The sequence below is a fragment of the Ovis canadensis genome, chromosome X (assembly GCF_042477335.2).
Source record: "Ovis canadensis isolate MfBH-ARS-UI-01 breed Bighorn chromosome X, ARS-UI_OviCan_v2, whole genome shotgun sequence".
In the NCBI taxonomy this organism is placed as follows: domain Eukaryota; kingdom Metazoa; phylum Chordata; class Mammalia; order Artiodactyla; family Bovidae; genus Ovis; species Ovis canadensis.
In genome coordinates this window covers 143,369,624-143,388,229 of record NC_091727.1, presented here as the reverse complement: position 1 = coordinate 143,388,229, position 18,606 = coordinate 143,369,624, and the positions used below count along the sequence as shown (strand labels likewise).

The 18,606-nt window shown below is 39.5% G+C and overlaps 1 protein-coding gene across 7 annotated transcripts in view; it reads right to left on the bottom strand.

Annotated features, from left to right (window-relative positions):
• LOC138930621 (uncharacterized) overlaps positions 1-18,606 on the bottom strand; it is a 371,542-nt gene that overhangs the window by 37,222 nt on the left and 315,714 nt on the right. For 2 of the 7 annotated variants that reach the window (XM_070291126.1, XM_070291127.1), the window contains 2 exons: positions 12,209-12,278; positions 7,954-8,637 (listed from right to left, as the gene is read on the bottom strand). The exons of the other annotated variants lie outside the window; for them this stretch is intronic. In XM_070291126.1, coding sequence (XP_070147227.1) covers positions 8,619-8,637; positions 12,209-12,278 — 89 coding nt within the window. In that variant the 3' untranslated portion in view covers positions 7,954-8,618. Of the gene's footprint in view, positions 1-7,953; positions 8,638-12,208; positions 12,279-18,606 lie in introns of those variants that run through there. 7 annotated transcript variants of the gene reach the window in all.

Sequence of the window (18,606 nt, the reverse complement as noted above, 5' to 3'; positions counted from 1 at the left end):
AACTGAACTGATAGACGGTTTCAATGGAAGGTTTTGCCTCAAGCAATGAAAAATAACCCCATGTTGTGTCAGAAATTTGTAGACCAAGCTGCACAAAATGTTAGAAGAAAGTATAAAGATCTATATTTGATACATTATATGGAAAATATTTTCGAAGCTCATAAGGACAGAACCATGTTACAACAAATTTTATCTGAATTGATTGAGGCCTTGGAAAGCTGGGGTTTAAAAATAGCTCCAGATAGTTCAGTTCAGTTCAGTCCCTCAGTCGTGTCTGGCTCTTTGCGACCCCATGAACTGAGGTATGCCAGGCCTCACTGTCCATCACCAACTCCCGGAGTTTGCTCAGACTCACGTCCATCGAGTCCATGATGCCATCCAGCCATCTCATCCTCTGTCGTCCCCTTCTCCTCCTGCCCCCAATCCCTCCCAGCATCAGAGTCTTTTCCAGTGAGTCAACTCTTCGCATGAGATGGCCAAAGTACTGGAGTTTCAGCTTTAGCATCATTCCTTCCAAAGAAATTCCAGGGCTGATCTCCTTCAGAATGGACTGGTTGGATCTCCTTGCAGTCCAAGGGATTCTCATCAATCTTCTCCAAAACCACAGTTCAAAAGTATCAATTTTTTGGCGCTCAGCCTTCTTCACAGTCCAACTCTCACATCTATACATGACTACTGGAAAAACCATAGCCTTGACTAGACGGACCTTAGTCGGCAAAGTAATGTCTCTGCTCTTGAATATGCTAAGTTGGTCATAACTTTTCTTTCAAGGAGTAACTGTCTTTTAATTTCATGGCTGCAATCACCATCTGCAGTGATTTTGGAGCCCAAAAAAATAAAGTCTGACACTGTTTCCACTGTTTCCCCATCTATTTCCCATGAAGTGATGGGACCAGATGCCATGATCTTAGTTTTCTGAATGTTGAGCTTTAGGCCAACTTTTTCACTCTCCACTTTCACTTTCATCAAGAGGCTTTTCAGTTTCTCTTCACTTTCTGCCATAAAGGTGGTGTCATCTGCATATCTGAGGTTCTTGATATTTCTTCTGGCAATCTTGATTCCAGCTTGTGTTTCTTCCAGTCCAGCATTTCTCATGACGTACTCTGCATGTACGTTAAATAAGCAGGATGACAATATACAGCCTTGACATACTCCTTTTCCTATTTGGAACCAGTCTGTTGTTCCATGTCCAGTTCTAACTGCTGCTTCCTGACCTGCACACAGATTTCTCAAGAGGAAGCTCAGGTGGTCTGGTATTCCCATCTCTCAGAATTTTCCACAGTTTATTGTGATCACACAATCAAAGGCTTTGGCATAGTCAATAAAGCAGAAGTAGAAGTTTTTCTGGAACTCTCTTGCTTTTTCCATGATCGAGTGGATGTTGGCAATTTGATAGCTGGTTCCCCTGCCTTTTCTAAAACCAGTTTGAACATCAGGAAGTTCATGGTTCACGTATTGCTGAAGCCTGGCTTGGAGAATTTTGAGCATTACTTTACTAGCATGTGAGATGAGTGCAACTGTGCGGCAGTTTGAGCATTTTTGGCATTGCCTTTCTTTGGGATTGCAATGAAAACTGAAATTTTCCAGTCCTGTGGCCACTGCTGAGTTTTCCAAATTTTCTGGCATATTGAGTGCAGCACTTTTACAGCATCATCTTTCAGGATTTGAAACAGCTCAACTGGAATTCCATCACTTCCACTAGCTTATTCATAGTGATGCTTTCTAAGGCCCACTTGACTTCACATTCCAGGAAGTCCGGCTCTAGATGAATGATCACACCATCATGAAAATCTGTGTCATGAAGATCTTTTTTGTACAGTTCTTCTGTGTATTCTTGACACCTCTTCTTAATATCTTCTGCTTCTGTTAGGTCCAGACCATTTCTGTCCTTTATCGAGCCCATCTTTGCATGAAATGTTCCCTTGGTATCTCTTATTTTCTTGAAGAGATCTCTAGTCTTTCCCATTCTGTTGTTTTCCTCTATTTCTTTGCATTGATCACTGAAGAACGCTTATCTCTTCTTGCTATTCTCTGGAACTCTGCATTCAGATGCTTATATCTTTCCTTTTCTCCTTTGGTTTTCACCTCTCTTCTTTTCACAGCTGTTTGTAAGGCCTCCCCAGACAGCCATTTTGCTTTTTTGCATTTCTTTTCTATGGGGATGGTCTTGATCCCTGTCTCCTGTACAATGTCACGAACCTCATTCCATAGTTCATCAGGCACTCTATCTATCATATCTAGGCCCTTAAATCTATTTCTCACTTCCACTGTATAATCATAAGGGATTTGATTGAGGTCATACCTGAATGGTCTAGCGGTTATCCTTACTTTCTTCAATTTGAGTCTGAATTTGGCAATAAGGAGTTCATGGTCTGAGCCATAGTCAGCTCCCAGTCTTGTTTTTGTTAACTGTATAGAGCTTCTCCATCTTTGGCTGCAAATAATATAATCAATCTGATTTCGGTGTTGACCATCTGGTGATGTTCATGTGTAGAGTCCTCTTTTGTGTTGTTGGAAGAGGGTGTTTGTTATGACCAGTGCATTTTCTTGGCAAAACTCTATTAGTCTTTGCCCTGCTTCATTCTGCATTCCAAGGCCAAATTTGCCTGTTACTCCAAGGTTTCTTGACTTCCTACTTTTGAATTCCAGTCCCCTATAATGAAAAGAACATCATTTCTGGGTCTTAGTCCTAAAAGGTCTTGTAGGTCTTCATAGAACCGTTCAACTTCAGCTTCTTCAGCATTACTGGTTGGGGCATAGACTTGGGTTACCGTGATACTGAATCGTTTGCCTTGGTAATGAACAGAGAGCATTCTGTCATTTTTGAGATTGCATCCAAGTAGTAAATCCTCCTTTTTCTTATCTAAGGAGGGTATTAAATACCCATACCATGAGTCATGCCCCTTTGTAGCTGTGGAGAGATCATTTACTAACTTTAAATGATTTCCAGAAATTATTAGGGGATATTAATTGAATACGCTCACATTTAAAACTGACCACTGCAGATTCACAGCCTCTGTTTGATTGCTTAAAAGGTGATCCTGATCCCAGTTCTAAGAGAGAATTGACCAGTGAGGCCAAATCAGCTCTTGTTAAAGTGAATGAGGCTTTAATTGATCAGTTAATTAGGATTCATATTACCAGAGGATGGGATTTAATTATTCTCACCACAGAGCATACACCTACATGATGCTTGTGGCAAGAAGGCCCATTGGAATGGCTCCATCTACCAGTGACCCCAAGAAAAACAGTTTTATATTTTCCCAGCTTGGTGGCACTTAATTATAAAAGGAAGAAAAAGAAGTGTGGAACTTTTTGGAAAAGAAGTAGCAAATATAGTGATTCCATTCAATAAGGATCAACTGCCATTTATTTTACAAAATATTGAAGATTAACAAGTTGCCCTGATAGATTTCAGGGGTTGAATTTTGTTTCATTTTCCCTCAAGCCCTCTTTTGCATTAAAAACAAAACAAAACAAAAACAACAACAACAAAAACACATCCAGTGATTTTTCTGAAAACATTTTCTATTCAACCTCTGAAAGAGGCAATTTTAGTTTTCACAGATGGTTCCTCTAATGGTAAAGCAGTCACAATTATTGATGAAAAATCCCATGTTCAGGTAAGTGAAGAGACATCGGCCCAAAGAGCTGAGTTAAGGGTGGTTATTTGGGCTTTTCAACATTTGAGAGACTGTATCTTCAAACTTTTGACTGACCCCCAATATATTTCAGGGTTGTTTCCTCATATCGAAACTGCTAATATTCCAGAAAATAAAACTACCATCTTCTCCTTGTTATTTGATTTACAGAAGGAGATTAAGCATAGAGATAAAAAATATTTTGTGGGACATATTAGAGCACATTCCAGCTTGCCCGGCCCTTTGTATGAAGGAAATGCTTTAGCAGATGCATTAACTAAAGTAATTGCTTTAAACTTACATGAAAAGATTGACAAGGCCAGAAATTCTCACAAAATTCATCATCAAAATGCAGCTGGTTTAAGGTATGAATTTCATTTCCCTAGGGAAGCAGCTAGACAAATAGTTATGTCCAAATTGCCCAACGTTTAATCCATCTCCACTATTAGGATTTAATCCCTGAGGCCTTAGGCCTAATGCTCTCTGGCAAATGGACGTAACTGATATTCCAGCCTTTGGAAAACTGTCCTTTGTGCATGTTACTGTGGATACCTTTTCTCATGTTATTATAGCCTCTGCTAGATCAGGTGAAGCAGCAAGAGATGTAATTCAGCACTTGTTTCAATGCTTTTCCCAAATAGGACTCCCTGAACAGATAAAAACAGATAACGCCCCAGCTTATCCTTCTGCTGCTTTTAAGAGATTATTGTCAGCAATTTTCCATAGTGCATTCACTAGGAATACCTTATAATCCCCAAGGCCAAGCCATATTGGAAAGAGTGCACCAGACTTTAAAAAGTCAGATAGTTCAATTAAGACAGGGAGAATTAAATATTCCTCTCCGCATAATGTTTTTACACCATGCTTTGTTTGTAATTAATCAGTTAAAAGTGGACACACAGGGACAGACTGCATTGACGAGACACTGAACTCCTGAAGGGGCTATGACACGGCCTCTGGTTAAGTGAAAAGACCTCCTTACAGGAGAATGGAGAGGGCCAGATACACTGCTAACTTGTGGGAGAGGGTATGCTTGTGTGTTTCCACAGGATTCCACTTCTCCTGTTTGGACCCCTGAGGTTACTAAAATCCGTGAAGTCCTGGAATCCAGTATCGAAAAAAGATGGGGAGACCAGAAGCTTGTCAAGTCCAGAGCTTAGGGAGCCAAGGAAACGTCAAAGGGTGAAAAACATTTCACCTGAGGCTTCACCACTAGTACATCGCTTCAGGACCTGGCACTTCAGGAGAGACATGTTGATCGGGTTCAACTGCATTCTGCCCCACCTCGTCGCCATCATCATATTTAAAGAACCACTTCCAGCACGGTACCAACTTGGGGCCAGCTGAAACCTCCCGCTCAGCAGGCTGAAGAATTATAGAAAGGGGGAGACATGAGGCAACTCCTATGGTAATGTTTGTGGCTATGCTTGCTGTGTTGGCTTGTCAGCCGAGGCCTTCCAGCACAGAAAAAGTTCATTGGGCCGATTTTCCTAATCCACCTTCTTTCCACCCTGTTGATTGGATGAGTGAGCCCATTCGTGTTTTTCTCAATGATACTCTTCTTTTGGGCAGGGCTTCTATCTATCCTAATAATGTTAAAACAGTGGTCACCGCTCCCTTCAATTTTTCAGGCGTATCCATTTACCCACCTATTTGCTTTGTCATACATTCCTCTTTACAAGAAGCAGCTCCGGTTTTGAATGGATGCGTTAGCACTTCCTTGAAAGGCATGCTTGCTGATTCTCCGTGAAGTGATGGTAAGAGAGACTTTTGGTCTTTACAGCTGCTGATGCCGGGGGCACAAGAAATATTTGATGCCTTAAAAAGGCAGCCCCTCATTTAAAGGACTATCTGAGCTGTGCACTCCCCACCTTGGACTCTGATGAACAAGGACTATAGGCCTGGGAAAGCATAAGCAGAATTTCTGGCTTTCCTCATTGGAAAGAATGCATGTACGCCATAAAGTTATCTATTCCCATTGCTGTCATCAGACATTTTCTGACCAAACAGGGGTGCCCCTATCTTTCGAATCAATGATGGGGCTTGATTTATGTAGAGCCTTATAGGCCCACATGGAATAATTCATTTCTCCCTATGCCTTTAGTAATTACTAGGTGGCATGCTAATGGATGGGTTCCTCCTTTAGTGAGCTTCAATGGAATGGGTCCCATGCAGCCTGAGTTATGGAAAGCGTTGGCTGCTATGGTGCCTGTGATTTTACATAGACCTTTAAATGAACAAAGATACATTATACGGGCCTGCGTACATTCTCCCTATGCCTTTTTGTTGGCCAGAAATCAGAGTGATTTGGAAGTTTCTGAAGGAGAAACTGTTTACAATGTTATATGTGTGAATTGTTTTATATCAAATTGTGTTGAAGGGAATGATTATAATAATTATAAGGCTGTGATGATTGTAAAGCAACCACCATATTTGATGGTTCCTGTAAAATTAGAGGGACAATGGTTTGATGATTATGCATTGAAAGTTTTATATGAACTTAATGGCTTAATTTCTTGACCTAAGACATTCATTGCAGCTCTGGATGTGGGAATAACTGTCTTGATTGCCATAATTGCATCAGTTACGATTTCTGTTGTTGCCCTGTCAAAAGAAGTGCATATGGCCTTGTTTGTCGATCAGCTGTCCAAAAATTTCTCCATAGCTCTTACTACGCAGGAAATTATAGATAAGAAAATAGAAAATAAGGTCAATGCTTTAGAAGAAGCAGTTCTGCTTATGGGGCAAGAAATTACAAATTTAACAATTAAATTGTCTTTAAGGTGCCATGCTGAATTTAAATGGATGTGTGTTACCCCTCTACAAGTGAATGAGTCCATGCACTCTTGGGAATACATTAGAAATCATATTTTAGGTGTCTGGAATCATTCAGATTTTAGTATTGATATTTCTAAGTTACATCAGGATATTCAGAATATGAAGCAGGCGGAGTCTGACTTTTCCTCTCAATGGCTTTCTAATTCCCTCTTTGAAAATCTGGAGGGGTATCTTTCCCATGGATCCTTTTCTACAATATTCTGTGTTTTCTCAGAGGCTATTGAGCTACCTTATCAGATAAATCACAAATCTTCAAGTCTTTGTTCTCAGTTCAGTTCAGTTTAGTTGCTCAGTCATGTCTGACTCTTTGAGACCCCATGAATCGCAGCATGCCAGGTCTCCCTGTCCATCACCAACTCCCAGACCTCACTCAAACTCACATCCATCGAGTCAGTGATGATATCTAGCCATCTCACCATCTGTTGTCCCCTTCTCCTCCTGCCCCAAATTCCTCCCAGCATCAGTCTTTTCCAATGTGTCGACTCTTCTCATGAGGTGGCCAAAGTACTGGAGCTTCAGCTTTAGCATCATTCCTTCCAAAGAACACCCAGGACTGATCTCCTTCAGAATGGACTGGTTGGATCTCCTTGCAGTCCAAGGGACTCTCGAGAGTCTTCTCCAACCCCACAGTTCAAATGCATCAATTCTTCAGTGCTCAGCTTTCTTCACAGTCCAACTCTCACATCTATACATGACCACTGGAAAAACCATAGCCTTGACTAGATGGACGTTTGTTTGCAAAGCAATCTTTCTGCTTTTGAATATGCTATATAGGTTGATCATAACTTTCCTTCCAAGGAGTAAGTGTCTTTTGATTTCATGGCTGAAGTCACCATCTGCAGTGATTTTGAAGCCCAAAATAATAAAGTCTGACACTGTTTCCACTGTTTCCCCATCTATATGCCATGAAGTGATGGGACCAGATGCCATGACCTTTGTTTTCGGAATGTTGAGCTTTAAGCCAACTTTTTCACTCTCCTCTTTCACTTTCATCAAGAGGCTTTTTAGTTCCTCTTCACTTTCTTCCATAAGGGTGGTGTCATCTGCATATCTGAGGCTATTGATATTTCTCCCAGCAATCTTGATTCCAGCTCGTGCTTCTTCCAGCCCAGCATTTCTCATAATGTATTCTGCATATAAGTTTAAAAAAAAAAAAAAACAGGGTGACAATATAGAGCCTTGACATACTTATTTTCCTATTTGAAACCAGTCTGTTGTTCCATGTCCAGTTGTAACTGTGGCTTCCTGACCTGCATATAGGTTTCTCAAGAGGCAGGTCAGGTGGTCTGGTATTCCCATTTCTTTCAGCATTCTCCATAGTTTATTGTGATCCACACAATCAAAGGCTTTGGCATAGTCAATAAAGCAGAAATAGATGTTTTTCTGGAACTGTCTTCATTTTTCTCAGTTACTGGAAGATTATTGTGATCCTTTGATGATATCATGTTTCCTTGGTTTCTCATTTTCTTTGAAATTTTGTGTTATTTTCTTCACATTCACAGTAGAAGTCCCCTCCTCCAATCTTTACTAACTTCAAAATAGAAATACTTTCCACCAGCCCTGCTAGGGATTCTACTTCTTCAGACATTCTGTGAATTTGCCTGCTCCATGCTTCTTCCTTCTAATTATGGAAGAATTCTTAAGCTTATATGCCATTTCCCGATGCTGCAATGTACCAGGTCTGGTACTGAGAGCCTCCTTTTTTGCTTGCCCAATGGTGGAGGTAAAGCTCAAGTGTGGGGTAGTTCCTTTGCCATGGATTTTGGCTGACATTCTGCAGGTGCTCAATAGCCATCTGTGAAATCTTGCTTTTATCAGAGTGAGGAGCACATACAGAGTGCCAGTTATAAGGTAGGAGGTGTGAGTGAGGTGCACAGGGTGCTTGGTGTTCTCTGGGCCATTTGGAGGATTCATGGATGAAACATCCCCAATGGCTCATGAATAGGTTTCATTATGAATTCCAAAACAGTTAGTAGGACCTGTGTGCCTTTAATGTCCTCCTACCTACTTATCCACCTGTCTCCCAGCTTCTTCCTGCCACCAAGTCATGGAGCTCATGGTTCCGTATATTGGATGGAGTGAGAGAAAAATGGGCCTCTTTTGCAATGTCCCACATAGCTGGCGAAGCCAGGCACTCACTCACACGTTCTCACTTTCCCTGCAGAGAGAAACCATGGGTTAAGAAGGCTCTGATCTGTGTTTCCTTCGAGGATAAGTAACATGTATAAAGTCAAATTGTTTCTCTTATTCTCCCCAATGCATCCAAACTTTTTTTTTCTTTCCCCAAAAGTGTGCTGGTATTTCTCTGCTTGAAGCCTGTATTTCCACACAGATTCTCTCATCTGAGGGTGATTGTATAAGACAGTTCTCTTCATGGGCTCCCAGACCATGACCAGAAGAAGCTATAGACAGTTTACAGATCATTGCTGTATCTACAGCTGGCACTGATACATGGGTGGGCAAGACTCTTCCTTGGGCCCTTGGTGTATGGGGCTGGATCTCACAAATTCTACAATAGAATATTTTTGTTCATGGATGAATGCAAATTGTTATTGAGGGAGTAGACATGATAAGAGATGTGTTATTCAGCCACGTTACTGACATTATTCTCAAAAGGATATTTTTCTTAAGTCATGAATGTTCATTGAACATTACTGAGTGATTTTCTTTATCTATCACAATGAACAGTTTAATTCGTCTACTTTAATCTGTTAATATTTATGATTTTAGTGATAATATTAACAAACCTTACACTAATAAGTTAAATCTCACTTGGTAACAATGGGTTGTTTTTATATTTACTTCTGGATTCAATATGTTAATATTTTATTTAGGATTTTCACATCCCTGTTTACAAGCGAGATTAATCTCTGTTTTATGATTTTTTTAAAGAAAAATTCTATTCTTGTTCTATCCTTGTCTGATTTTCAATTCAGGTTTTTGGTAATTGGCTCAGTTTCCAATTAATTCTTAGACAATGCTATCTGAGTGGTCGCAGTATAATTTATTTACTCAACTTCATATTTGCTCACCATATCCAGTACCATTGTCCAAGACTTCAGAAACCTCTCTCCCTGTCATATACCATGTTTTTCTCTGAATAATATCAGAAACTAAGCTTATGTTGTAACTTTCCTTTCAGGAAGCAAAAAATGCCACATGGATTAGCTGAGTTGTAAATTCTCTACTTGCTGCTTCACATTTGTAATCCATTACTTGTTCTGTGTCCTCAGATATTGACTATTGTGTACTGCTCATCTAGAATCTCTTGCCAGTTGGCCTGGGGTTGGTTTTGAATAATAGTCAGAGCTGGTAAGGGATGGGAGGACAGAGGGAAGAAGAGGTTCTGGTTTTTCTTCACTGCTTCTTTGCTTCTACAGATTGAATTGTGATCTACGCCCCTCCTTCCCCCACCCCTGATCTATATGTTGAAGCCCTAATCCTCAAAGTGACTATATTTGGGGATAGGGCTTTTAGGAGACAATTAAGCTTAAATGAGGCCATAAAAAAGGAGTCCTAATCTAGTAGGACTGGTGGTCTTAAAAAAGAGGAAGAAATCTCTCTTTCCCTCTCCTTTTTTCTCCTTTTCTTTCTTCTCTCTCTTCTTTCTCTCTCTTTTCTCTCTTTCCCTAAGCACACACACTGAGGAAAGGCTATGTGAGTGCACATTAAGAAGGTAGCCATCTACAAGCCAGGAAGAGAGCCTTGCCAAGACACCTTAATCTTGGACTGATACTTTAATCTTGGACTTCCCAGTCTCCAGAAATGTGAGAAAAAAAAAATCGTATTATTTAAGCCACTTATCAGTGTACGTTATTTTGATATGGCAGCCTAAGATAACAAATACATCTATTTTGACACAATGTCTCTGGTAACAGCTGCATTCACCCACAGTTTCCCACTGGGAAATTCTCCTGCACTATGACCTTTTGTACTGAGTTTTGACAAGATTATTTCCTCCTGTTGTTCCTAGGAGTGGTGGTAGTTTTCCATAACTGGTTATCTATAATTGTTGTAATGTCCCTTGTTTATCCCTTGAGCCCTACTTACAATTCACTAATGGTCTCTTAGGTTAAAGTCCCTTCATTTCTACCATCTATAGTAAATTCTGTTCTCTGTTAGGATGCTGGTTACTTTCCCAAGAGAAAGCATCCTGTGATTTTTTAAAGAGGTACTACCAAAGCTAGCAGTTACAAAACATTGCTTAGTATATCAAATATATCCTACCATAGTATTTAATAAAAAATTTAGATTCCAGAATTATTTTTCTCAACTTTAAGACCCTTAGTAAAGTTTCCAGATACATTTTCCAACTATATGAAAATACAGTCCCTAACCAAAAGTTAATCACTGTGGTTACCCCCTCATTATAGGAGTTCAAATATAGAGACTACCCTATCCTCTAAATCAAACTTTATTTTGATGACAGAGATTTAATTAAAAGAAATTGCTATACTTGATGCCTTTAGATGGCCAAGTCCAGTTAGGTGGTACTTTTAACAGTAGGAGAGTATGTTTGCAAAGCCTCAATAAGCAATGTGCAAGTGTCTTACATAAAAAGCACAATCAGAAGATCAAATACAGGTGGCTTCTAAGAAAAAAGAATATCATGAACAAAATCAGTTGTAAATTATACACTGATTGTGATATGCCACCAGAGAATCTGTTGGTCTTTCAGTCAACAAGCTTGGTTGGGCAATTAGGTTAACACTCACAGCACATAGATAAATTTAATACTCATGTTTCCAACAACAAATTACTAAGGTATTTTTAACGAGATAAAGAAATGATTTAATTACATGGATTCGAAGGCAGGATGGAAGAAAATTAAAGCAAAAGTGGGGGGGGTTCAGGATGGAGTGGACACATGTATACCTATGGCCAATTCATGTTAATGTATGGCAAAAATCATCACAATATTATAATTATCCTCCAAATAAAATACATAAACATTTTAAAATATTTTCTACTCTATAACTTGATATTTGATATGTCTTCTTACATACAGTGATCTACATTGAAAATATTGCTCACATACTCTAAGGTGAATATGAAGATAAGTAACAGTGGGGAATGGGGAATGTACAAGTACATTATGGTCTCTGTTGAATATACTTGGATGAATAGTTTGCCTTGGAAATGAACTGAAGTAATTCTGTCGTTTTTGAGATTGCATTCAAGCACTGCATTTCAAACTCTTTTGTTGACTCTGAGGACTACTCCATTTCTTCCAAGGGATTCTTGGCCACAGTAGTATATTGTATGTTGTCACCCTGCTTATTAAACTTATATGCAGAGTGCATCATACAAAATGCCAGGCTGGATGAATACAAGCTGGAATCAAGATTGCCAGGAGAAATACCAACAACCTCAGATATGCAGATGATGACCAATCTAATGGCAGAAAGTGAAGAGGAACTAAATGGCCTCTTGAGGAGGGTGATCTGGTCTGATCACTTCATGGCAAATAGATGGAGAAACAATGGAAACAGTGACAGACTTTATTTCTTGGGCTTCAAAATTACTGAGGACAGTGACTACAGCCATAAAATTAAAAGACATTTCCTCCTTGGAAGGAAAATTGTGAAAAACATAGATCGTGCATTAAGAAGCAGAGATATAACTTTGCTGACAAAAGTCCGTGTACTCAAAACTGTGATTTTTCTGGTAATCATGTATGGATGTGAGAGTTGGACCATAAGGAAAGCTGAGCATCAGATAATTGATACCTTTGAATTGTAGTGCTGGAAAAAACTTTTGAGAGTCTCTTGGACTGCCAGGAGATCAAATCAGTCAATCCTAAAGGAAATCAATTTTGAATGTTAATTGAAAAGAATGATGCTGAAGGTCCCATAGTTTGACTACCTGATGCGAGGGGCTGTCTCATTGGAAAAGACCCTGATGCTGAGAAACATTGAGGGCAGGAGAAGGGGGCAACAGAGATGGTTGTATATCACTGACTCATTGGCCATGAGTTTGAGAAAACTCTAGGAGATAGTGAAGGACAGGGAAACCTGGCCTGCTGCAGTCTATGTCATCTCAAAGAGACATGACTTAGCAAGTGAACAACAACAGTGAATACACTGGTTACTGGAGCAGTGAACAACCTTCCTAGTGGTTGAATGCATTTTGTTCATAATATGTTCTTTCTCTGTCACTCCTTACCTGTCACTTTCCACTGATATGTGCTGTATTTCAGGCACTGAGTCTAGTTTTCTTGCCATTGTTATTGATTTCTGTCCCACTCAATTAAGTTCATATATAAACACCTGTGGGATCTTGACATATGTTTGTGGCTAATAATTGCATTGATCTATCATGTCCTGGGCTAAGAAAAGGACAGTATGCTGCTGATTAAAAAAACTGAAGCTTATTAAAATTTATAGGAAGAGTAATTTGACTGATGATCAAATTAAGTAGCATGTAAAGTTTCAAAGATGGTGACTAGCTATTTTTATTAATCTAATTTTTGAGTATCAAATTTCATTGAATATCAAACAAAAATTAATACATATGATGTATACAATGTTGCGGATTCATGTTGATGTATGGCAAAACCAATACAGTATTGTAAAGTAATTAGCCTCTAATTAAAATAAATAAAGTTAAATTTAAAAAATAAATGATAAACGTTGCATGAACACCCAGTTTAGATGTTTTTACCTATATTGTATACATATATAGTATATGCATATATACACACACATATATATGTTATATACATATATGCATGTATATGATTTTTTTAAAGAAATTAACCAATGTGATTGTGGAGAATGGCAAATCCTCCTAAACCTGCAAGATAAGCTGGCTAGCAAGAAATTCAGTTAAGAGCTAATGCTACAATCTTGAATCCAAAATCTACAGGGCAGGATAGCAAGCTGGTAATAAAGGCAGGTTTGAATTGTTTAATTTTTAAGAAATGTCAATCTTTGCTATCAAGGTTTTCAATTGATTGGATTAGACCCACCCATATTAAGGAGGGTAATATTATTTACTCAAATACTACTGATTTAATGTTAATCATCCATATATATATATATGAATATATATATAAACATATATATATATACACACAACAGTACATAAATTGGTGCTTAAACAAACAAACTGCCACATAGCCTAGCCAAGTTGACATGTGAAAATAACCACCACAATCTGTGATGTTATCTCTCAAAATATTTTAGGATAACAAATTTAATTTTATTAGTTCAGCTCAGTTTAGTCACTCATTCATGTCTGACTCCTTGTGATCCTATGGACTGCAGCACGTAAGGTTTCTCTATCCATCACCAATGCCTGGATCTTGTTCAAACTCATGTCCATCAAGTCAGTGATGTCATCCAGCCATCTCATCCTCTATCATCCCCTTCTCCTGCCTTCACTCTTAACCAGCATCAGGGTCATTTCCAATGAGTCAGTTCTTCAAATCGTATGGTCAAAGTAATGGAGCTTCAACTTCAGTCCTTCTGATGAATATTCAGGAGTGATTCCTTTTAGGATTGACTGGTTTGATCTCCTCGCTGTCCAATGGACTCAAAGAGTCTTCTCCAACACCACAGTTCACAACATCAATTCTCTGGTGCTCAGCTTTCTCTATTGTCCAAATCTCACATTCACACAGGACTAATGGAAACATCATAGCTTTGACTAGATGGAGCTTTGTTGGTAAAGTAATGTCTCTACTTTTAAATATGCTGTCTAGGTTGGTCATAGTTTTTCATCCAAGGAGCAAGCGTCTTTTAATTTCATGGCTAGAGTCACCATTTTCAGTGACTTTGGAGCCCAAGAAATAAAGTTTCTCACTGTTTCCATTGTTTCCTCATCTTTTTACCATGAGGTGATGGGACTAAATGTCATGCTCTTAGTTTTCTGAATGTTGAGTTTTAAGCCATCTTTTTCATTCTTCTCTTTCACTTTCATAAAAATGCTCTCCAGTTCCTCTTTGCTCTCTGCAATAAAGGTGGTGTCATCTGCATGTCTGAGGTTATTGATATTTCGCCTTGCAATCTTGATTCCAGCTTGTGCTTCATCCAGCTCGGCATTTCACATGAGGTACTCTGCATAAAACTTAAATAAGCAGGGTGACAATATACAGCCTTGATGCACTCCTTTCCCAATCTGGAACCAGTCCATTGTTCCACGTCCAGTTCTGACTGTTGCTTCTTGACCTGCGTACAGATTTCTCAGAAGGCAGTTATGGTGGTCTGGTGTTCCCATCTCTTGAAGAATTTTTCACAGTTTGTTGTGATCCACACAGTCAAAGGCTTTAGTGTAGTCAATGAAGCAGAAGTAGATGTTTTTTTCTGGGATTCTCTTGCTTTTTCTATGATCCAACGGATGTTAGCAATTTGATCTCTGGTTCCTCTGCCCTTTCTAAATCAAGCTTGAACATATGGAAGTTCTTGATTCACTTACTGTGGAAGTCTAGCGTGGAGAATGTTAACCATTACTTTGCTAGCATATGAGAGGAGAGCAATTGTGCTATAATTTGAACATTTTTTGGCATTGCCTTTCTTTGGGATTGGAATGAAAACTGACCTTTTCTAGTCCTGTGGCCACTGCTGAGTTTTCCAAATTTGTTGACATATTGAATGCAGCATTCTCACAGCATTTAAGATTTGAAGTAGCTCATCTGGAATTAATTTTATCAATAATTGAGCATATTTTAGAGCCTGAGTTTGAGAATTCAGTACTGAAATTTTTAAGACAACCAAGGCCATAGTATCAAAATTTTTGACAAATCATGTTCATATTTTGGCATTTTAAGTGTTAACAATTTGTTTAAAGTGTCCATTTGTAATTAAAAATTTTACAAATTAAAATTTGTAATTTTACACATTAAAATATGTAATTAGATAATTGCTTATATTCGTGAGTTTAAACTGAAATCTTTGTAAGCTTATATATAAAATGGAAACATTTAGAATGAAAACTCCCTGAAGGCAGGGATTTTCTTCCCCTTCAGTTCAGTTCAGTTCAGTCGCTCAGTCGTGTCTGACTCTTTGCGACCCCATGAATCGCAGCACGCCAGGCCTCCCTGTCCATCACCAACTCCCGGAGTTCACTCAGACTCATGTCCATCGAGTCAGTGATGCCATCCAGCCATCTCATCTTCGGTCGTCCCCTTCTCTTCCTGCCCCAAATCCCTCCCATCATCAGAGTCTTTTCTAATGAGTCAACTCTTGGCATGAGGTGGCCAAAGTACTGGAGTTTCAGCTTTAGCATCATTCCTTTCAAAGAAAGCCCAGGACTGATCTCCTTCAGAATGGACTGGTTGGATCTCCCTCCAGTCCAAGGGACTCTCAGGAGTCTTCTCCAACACCAAAGTTCAAAAGCATCAATTCTTCGTTGCTCAGCCTTCTTCACAGTCCAACTCTCACATCCATACATGACCACAGGAAAAACCATAGCCTTGACTAATTGGACCTTAGTCAGCAAAGTAATGTCTCTGTTTTTGAATATGCTATCTAAGTTGGTCATGACTTTTCTTCCAAGGATTAAGTGTCGTTTAATTTCATGGCTGAAGTCACCATCTGCAGTGATTTTGGAGCCCAAAAAAGTAAAATCTGACACTGTTTCCACTGTTTCCCCATCTATTTCCCATGAAGTCATGGGACCAGATGCCATGATCTTCATTTTCTGAATGTTGAGCTTTAAGCCAACTTTTTCACTCTTCACTTTCACTTTCATCAAGAGGTTTTTTAGTTCCTCCTCGCTTTCTGCCATAAGGGTGGTGTCATCTGCATATCTGAGGTTATTGATATTTCTCCTGGTAATCTTGATTCCAGCTTGTGTTTCTTCCAGTCCAGCGTTTCTCATGATGTACTCTGCATAGAAGTTAAATAAGCAGGGTGACAATATACAGCCTTGACGTACTCTTTTTCTTATTTGGAACCAGTCTGTTGTTCCATGTCCAGTTCTGTTTTTCCAGTGAAAGTGAAGTTGCTCATTCATGTCTGACTCTTTGCGACCCCATGGACTGCAGCCTGCCAAGCTCCTCTCTCCATGGGATTTTCTAGGCAACAATACTGGAGTGGGCCACCATTTCCTTCTCCAGGGGATCTTCCCAACCCAGGGATCAAACTCAGGTCTCCCACATTTTAGGCAGATGCTTTTTTTTTTTTTACCATCTGAGCCATAAGGGAAGTCTAATAGTCATATATAAATGGAGAGTTGGGCTATAATGACAGCTGAGTGGTGAAGAACTGATTCTTTTGAACTGTGGTGTTGGAGAAGGCTCTTGAGAGTCCCTTGGACTGCATGGAGATCCAACCCGTCAATCCTAAGAAATCAGTCCTGAATAAACATTGAAAGGATTGATACTGAAGCTGAAACTCCAATACTTTGGTCACCTCATGCAAAGAACTGACTCATTGAAAAAGACCCTGCGCTGGGAAAGATTGAAGACAGGAGGATGAGATGGTTGGATGGCATCACTGTCGAGATGGACATGAGTTTAGTAGGCTCTGGGAGCTGGTGATGGACAGGGAGGCCTGGTGTGTTGCAGTCCATGGGGTCACAAGGGGTCGGACACCACTGAGTGACTGAACTGAACTGACACAAGATGTTATAAACACAGATTAAGAACAACTCATTCTGCCTAGGGAAAACCCTAACAGGTTTCAAAGAAGAGTTAATGATGAAATTGCCTTGTGATAGATGAATAAGAGTTTTTTAGGAATATGAGGAGAAAGAATCTCACAGCAGAGGGAAGAAAAGTAATATTAGAAGGGAGGCTTTGAAAAGCATGATGTGTTTGGGGAAGAAAATGTAAAAATGTAATCTGCGCTGTTGGAATACACATTATAGCATAAATTAAAAATTATTTTCAGATTTCAACAGTCCAGAAAATAGTTCGATCATGACCAGTATGAATTAATCCAACCAGCTTGTTTCATAATAGCAATAAAGAAGGGAAAGGAGTAGACAGTAGGGGTATGTGAGGGAAACTAGGGGATCAGATAGGTGGTAAACATGACGTCCAACCAGGAAGTCAGGAGACTGAGATTGGTAGAGGAGCTAGAGAATGGCAGACAAGGAAGTGTCCTTCCATAAATGTGAATGATACATTTACCAACTGATAGGAGAAAAATTGGGCTTCCCTGGTGGCTGAGCTTCCCCAGTGACTCAGCAATAAATAAGTAAATAATCCACCTGCAATGCAGGAGCCACAGGAGACACAGGTTCAATTTCTGGGTTGAGAAGATCCCCTGGAGGAGGGTGTGGCAACCCCCTACAGTATTCTTGCCTGGAGAATCCCATGGACAGAGGAGCCTGGCAGGCCAAAGTCCACATGGTCACAAAGTCAGAAATGACTGAAGCAACAGTGCACACACACACGCAGAAGAACAATTAACGATAACCTTATGTTTAAAGATGAATTGTGCTGTCTCTGTGTAGTAAATCCTACCTGCTGACAAGCAAGTTTCTCTAGATAAGAACTAACAATAAACCTGACTCTATGAAAACTTGTGGAAACAGCCTCCAACTTTCTGCTTAACACTCTACTACTACCTTATGTCATCAGCCCCAAACTCTTCAGGTATATGGCATCCTGTGCCTGTATGTACCAGATGTTCTTAGGCTATTTTTTGATTGCCTCAAGATCTCCATAATGGTGCTTTCTCTGTACAAGCTTATCCTATGTGGGCAGAAACATATTATGTGCCAATCTTTCCCTCCTTCTTCATCTGTCTTCCCTGTTCTGTGTCCTCAGTTCACTTCAGTCCCTCAGTCGTGTCCAACTCTTTGTGACCCCATGTACTGCCGCACACCAGGCTTCCCTGTCCATCACCAACTTCCATAGCTTGCTCAAACTCATGTCTATTGAGTCGGTGATGCCATCCCAATTCTCCCTCCCAATATATATCAAATATGTCTACTCCTTTCTGTCCAAAGTATCTTTGCCTTAGTTTGGCCTCCATCCTTCAATGGTTCCCTATTACTGACAGTATAAAATTCAAATTGTAATGATAATGGTCTGAAATAAGTTAATGGCAGTTTCAAAATAACTAAACTTTATGAATTTGTTTATACTTTGAAAGAATCTGCCCTGTTATATCAGCAAGTTATGAAATGCATGAATAAAAATGATACTGGTTGTATTAAAATGTTTATGGAAGCA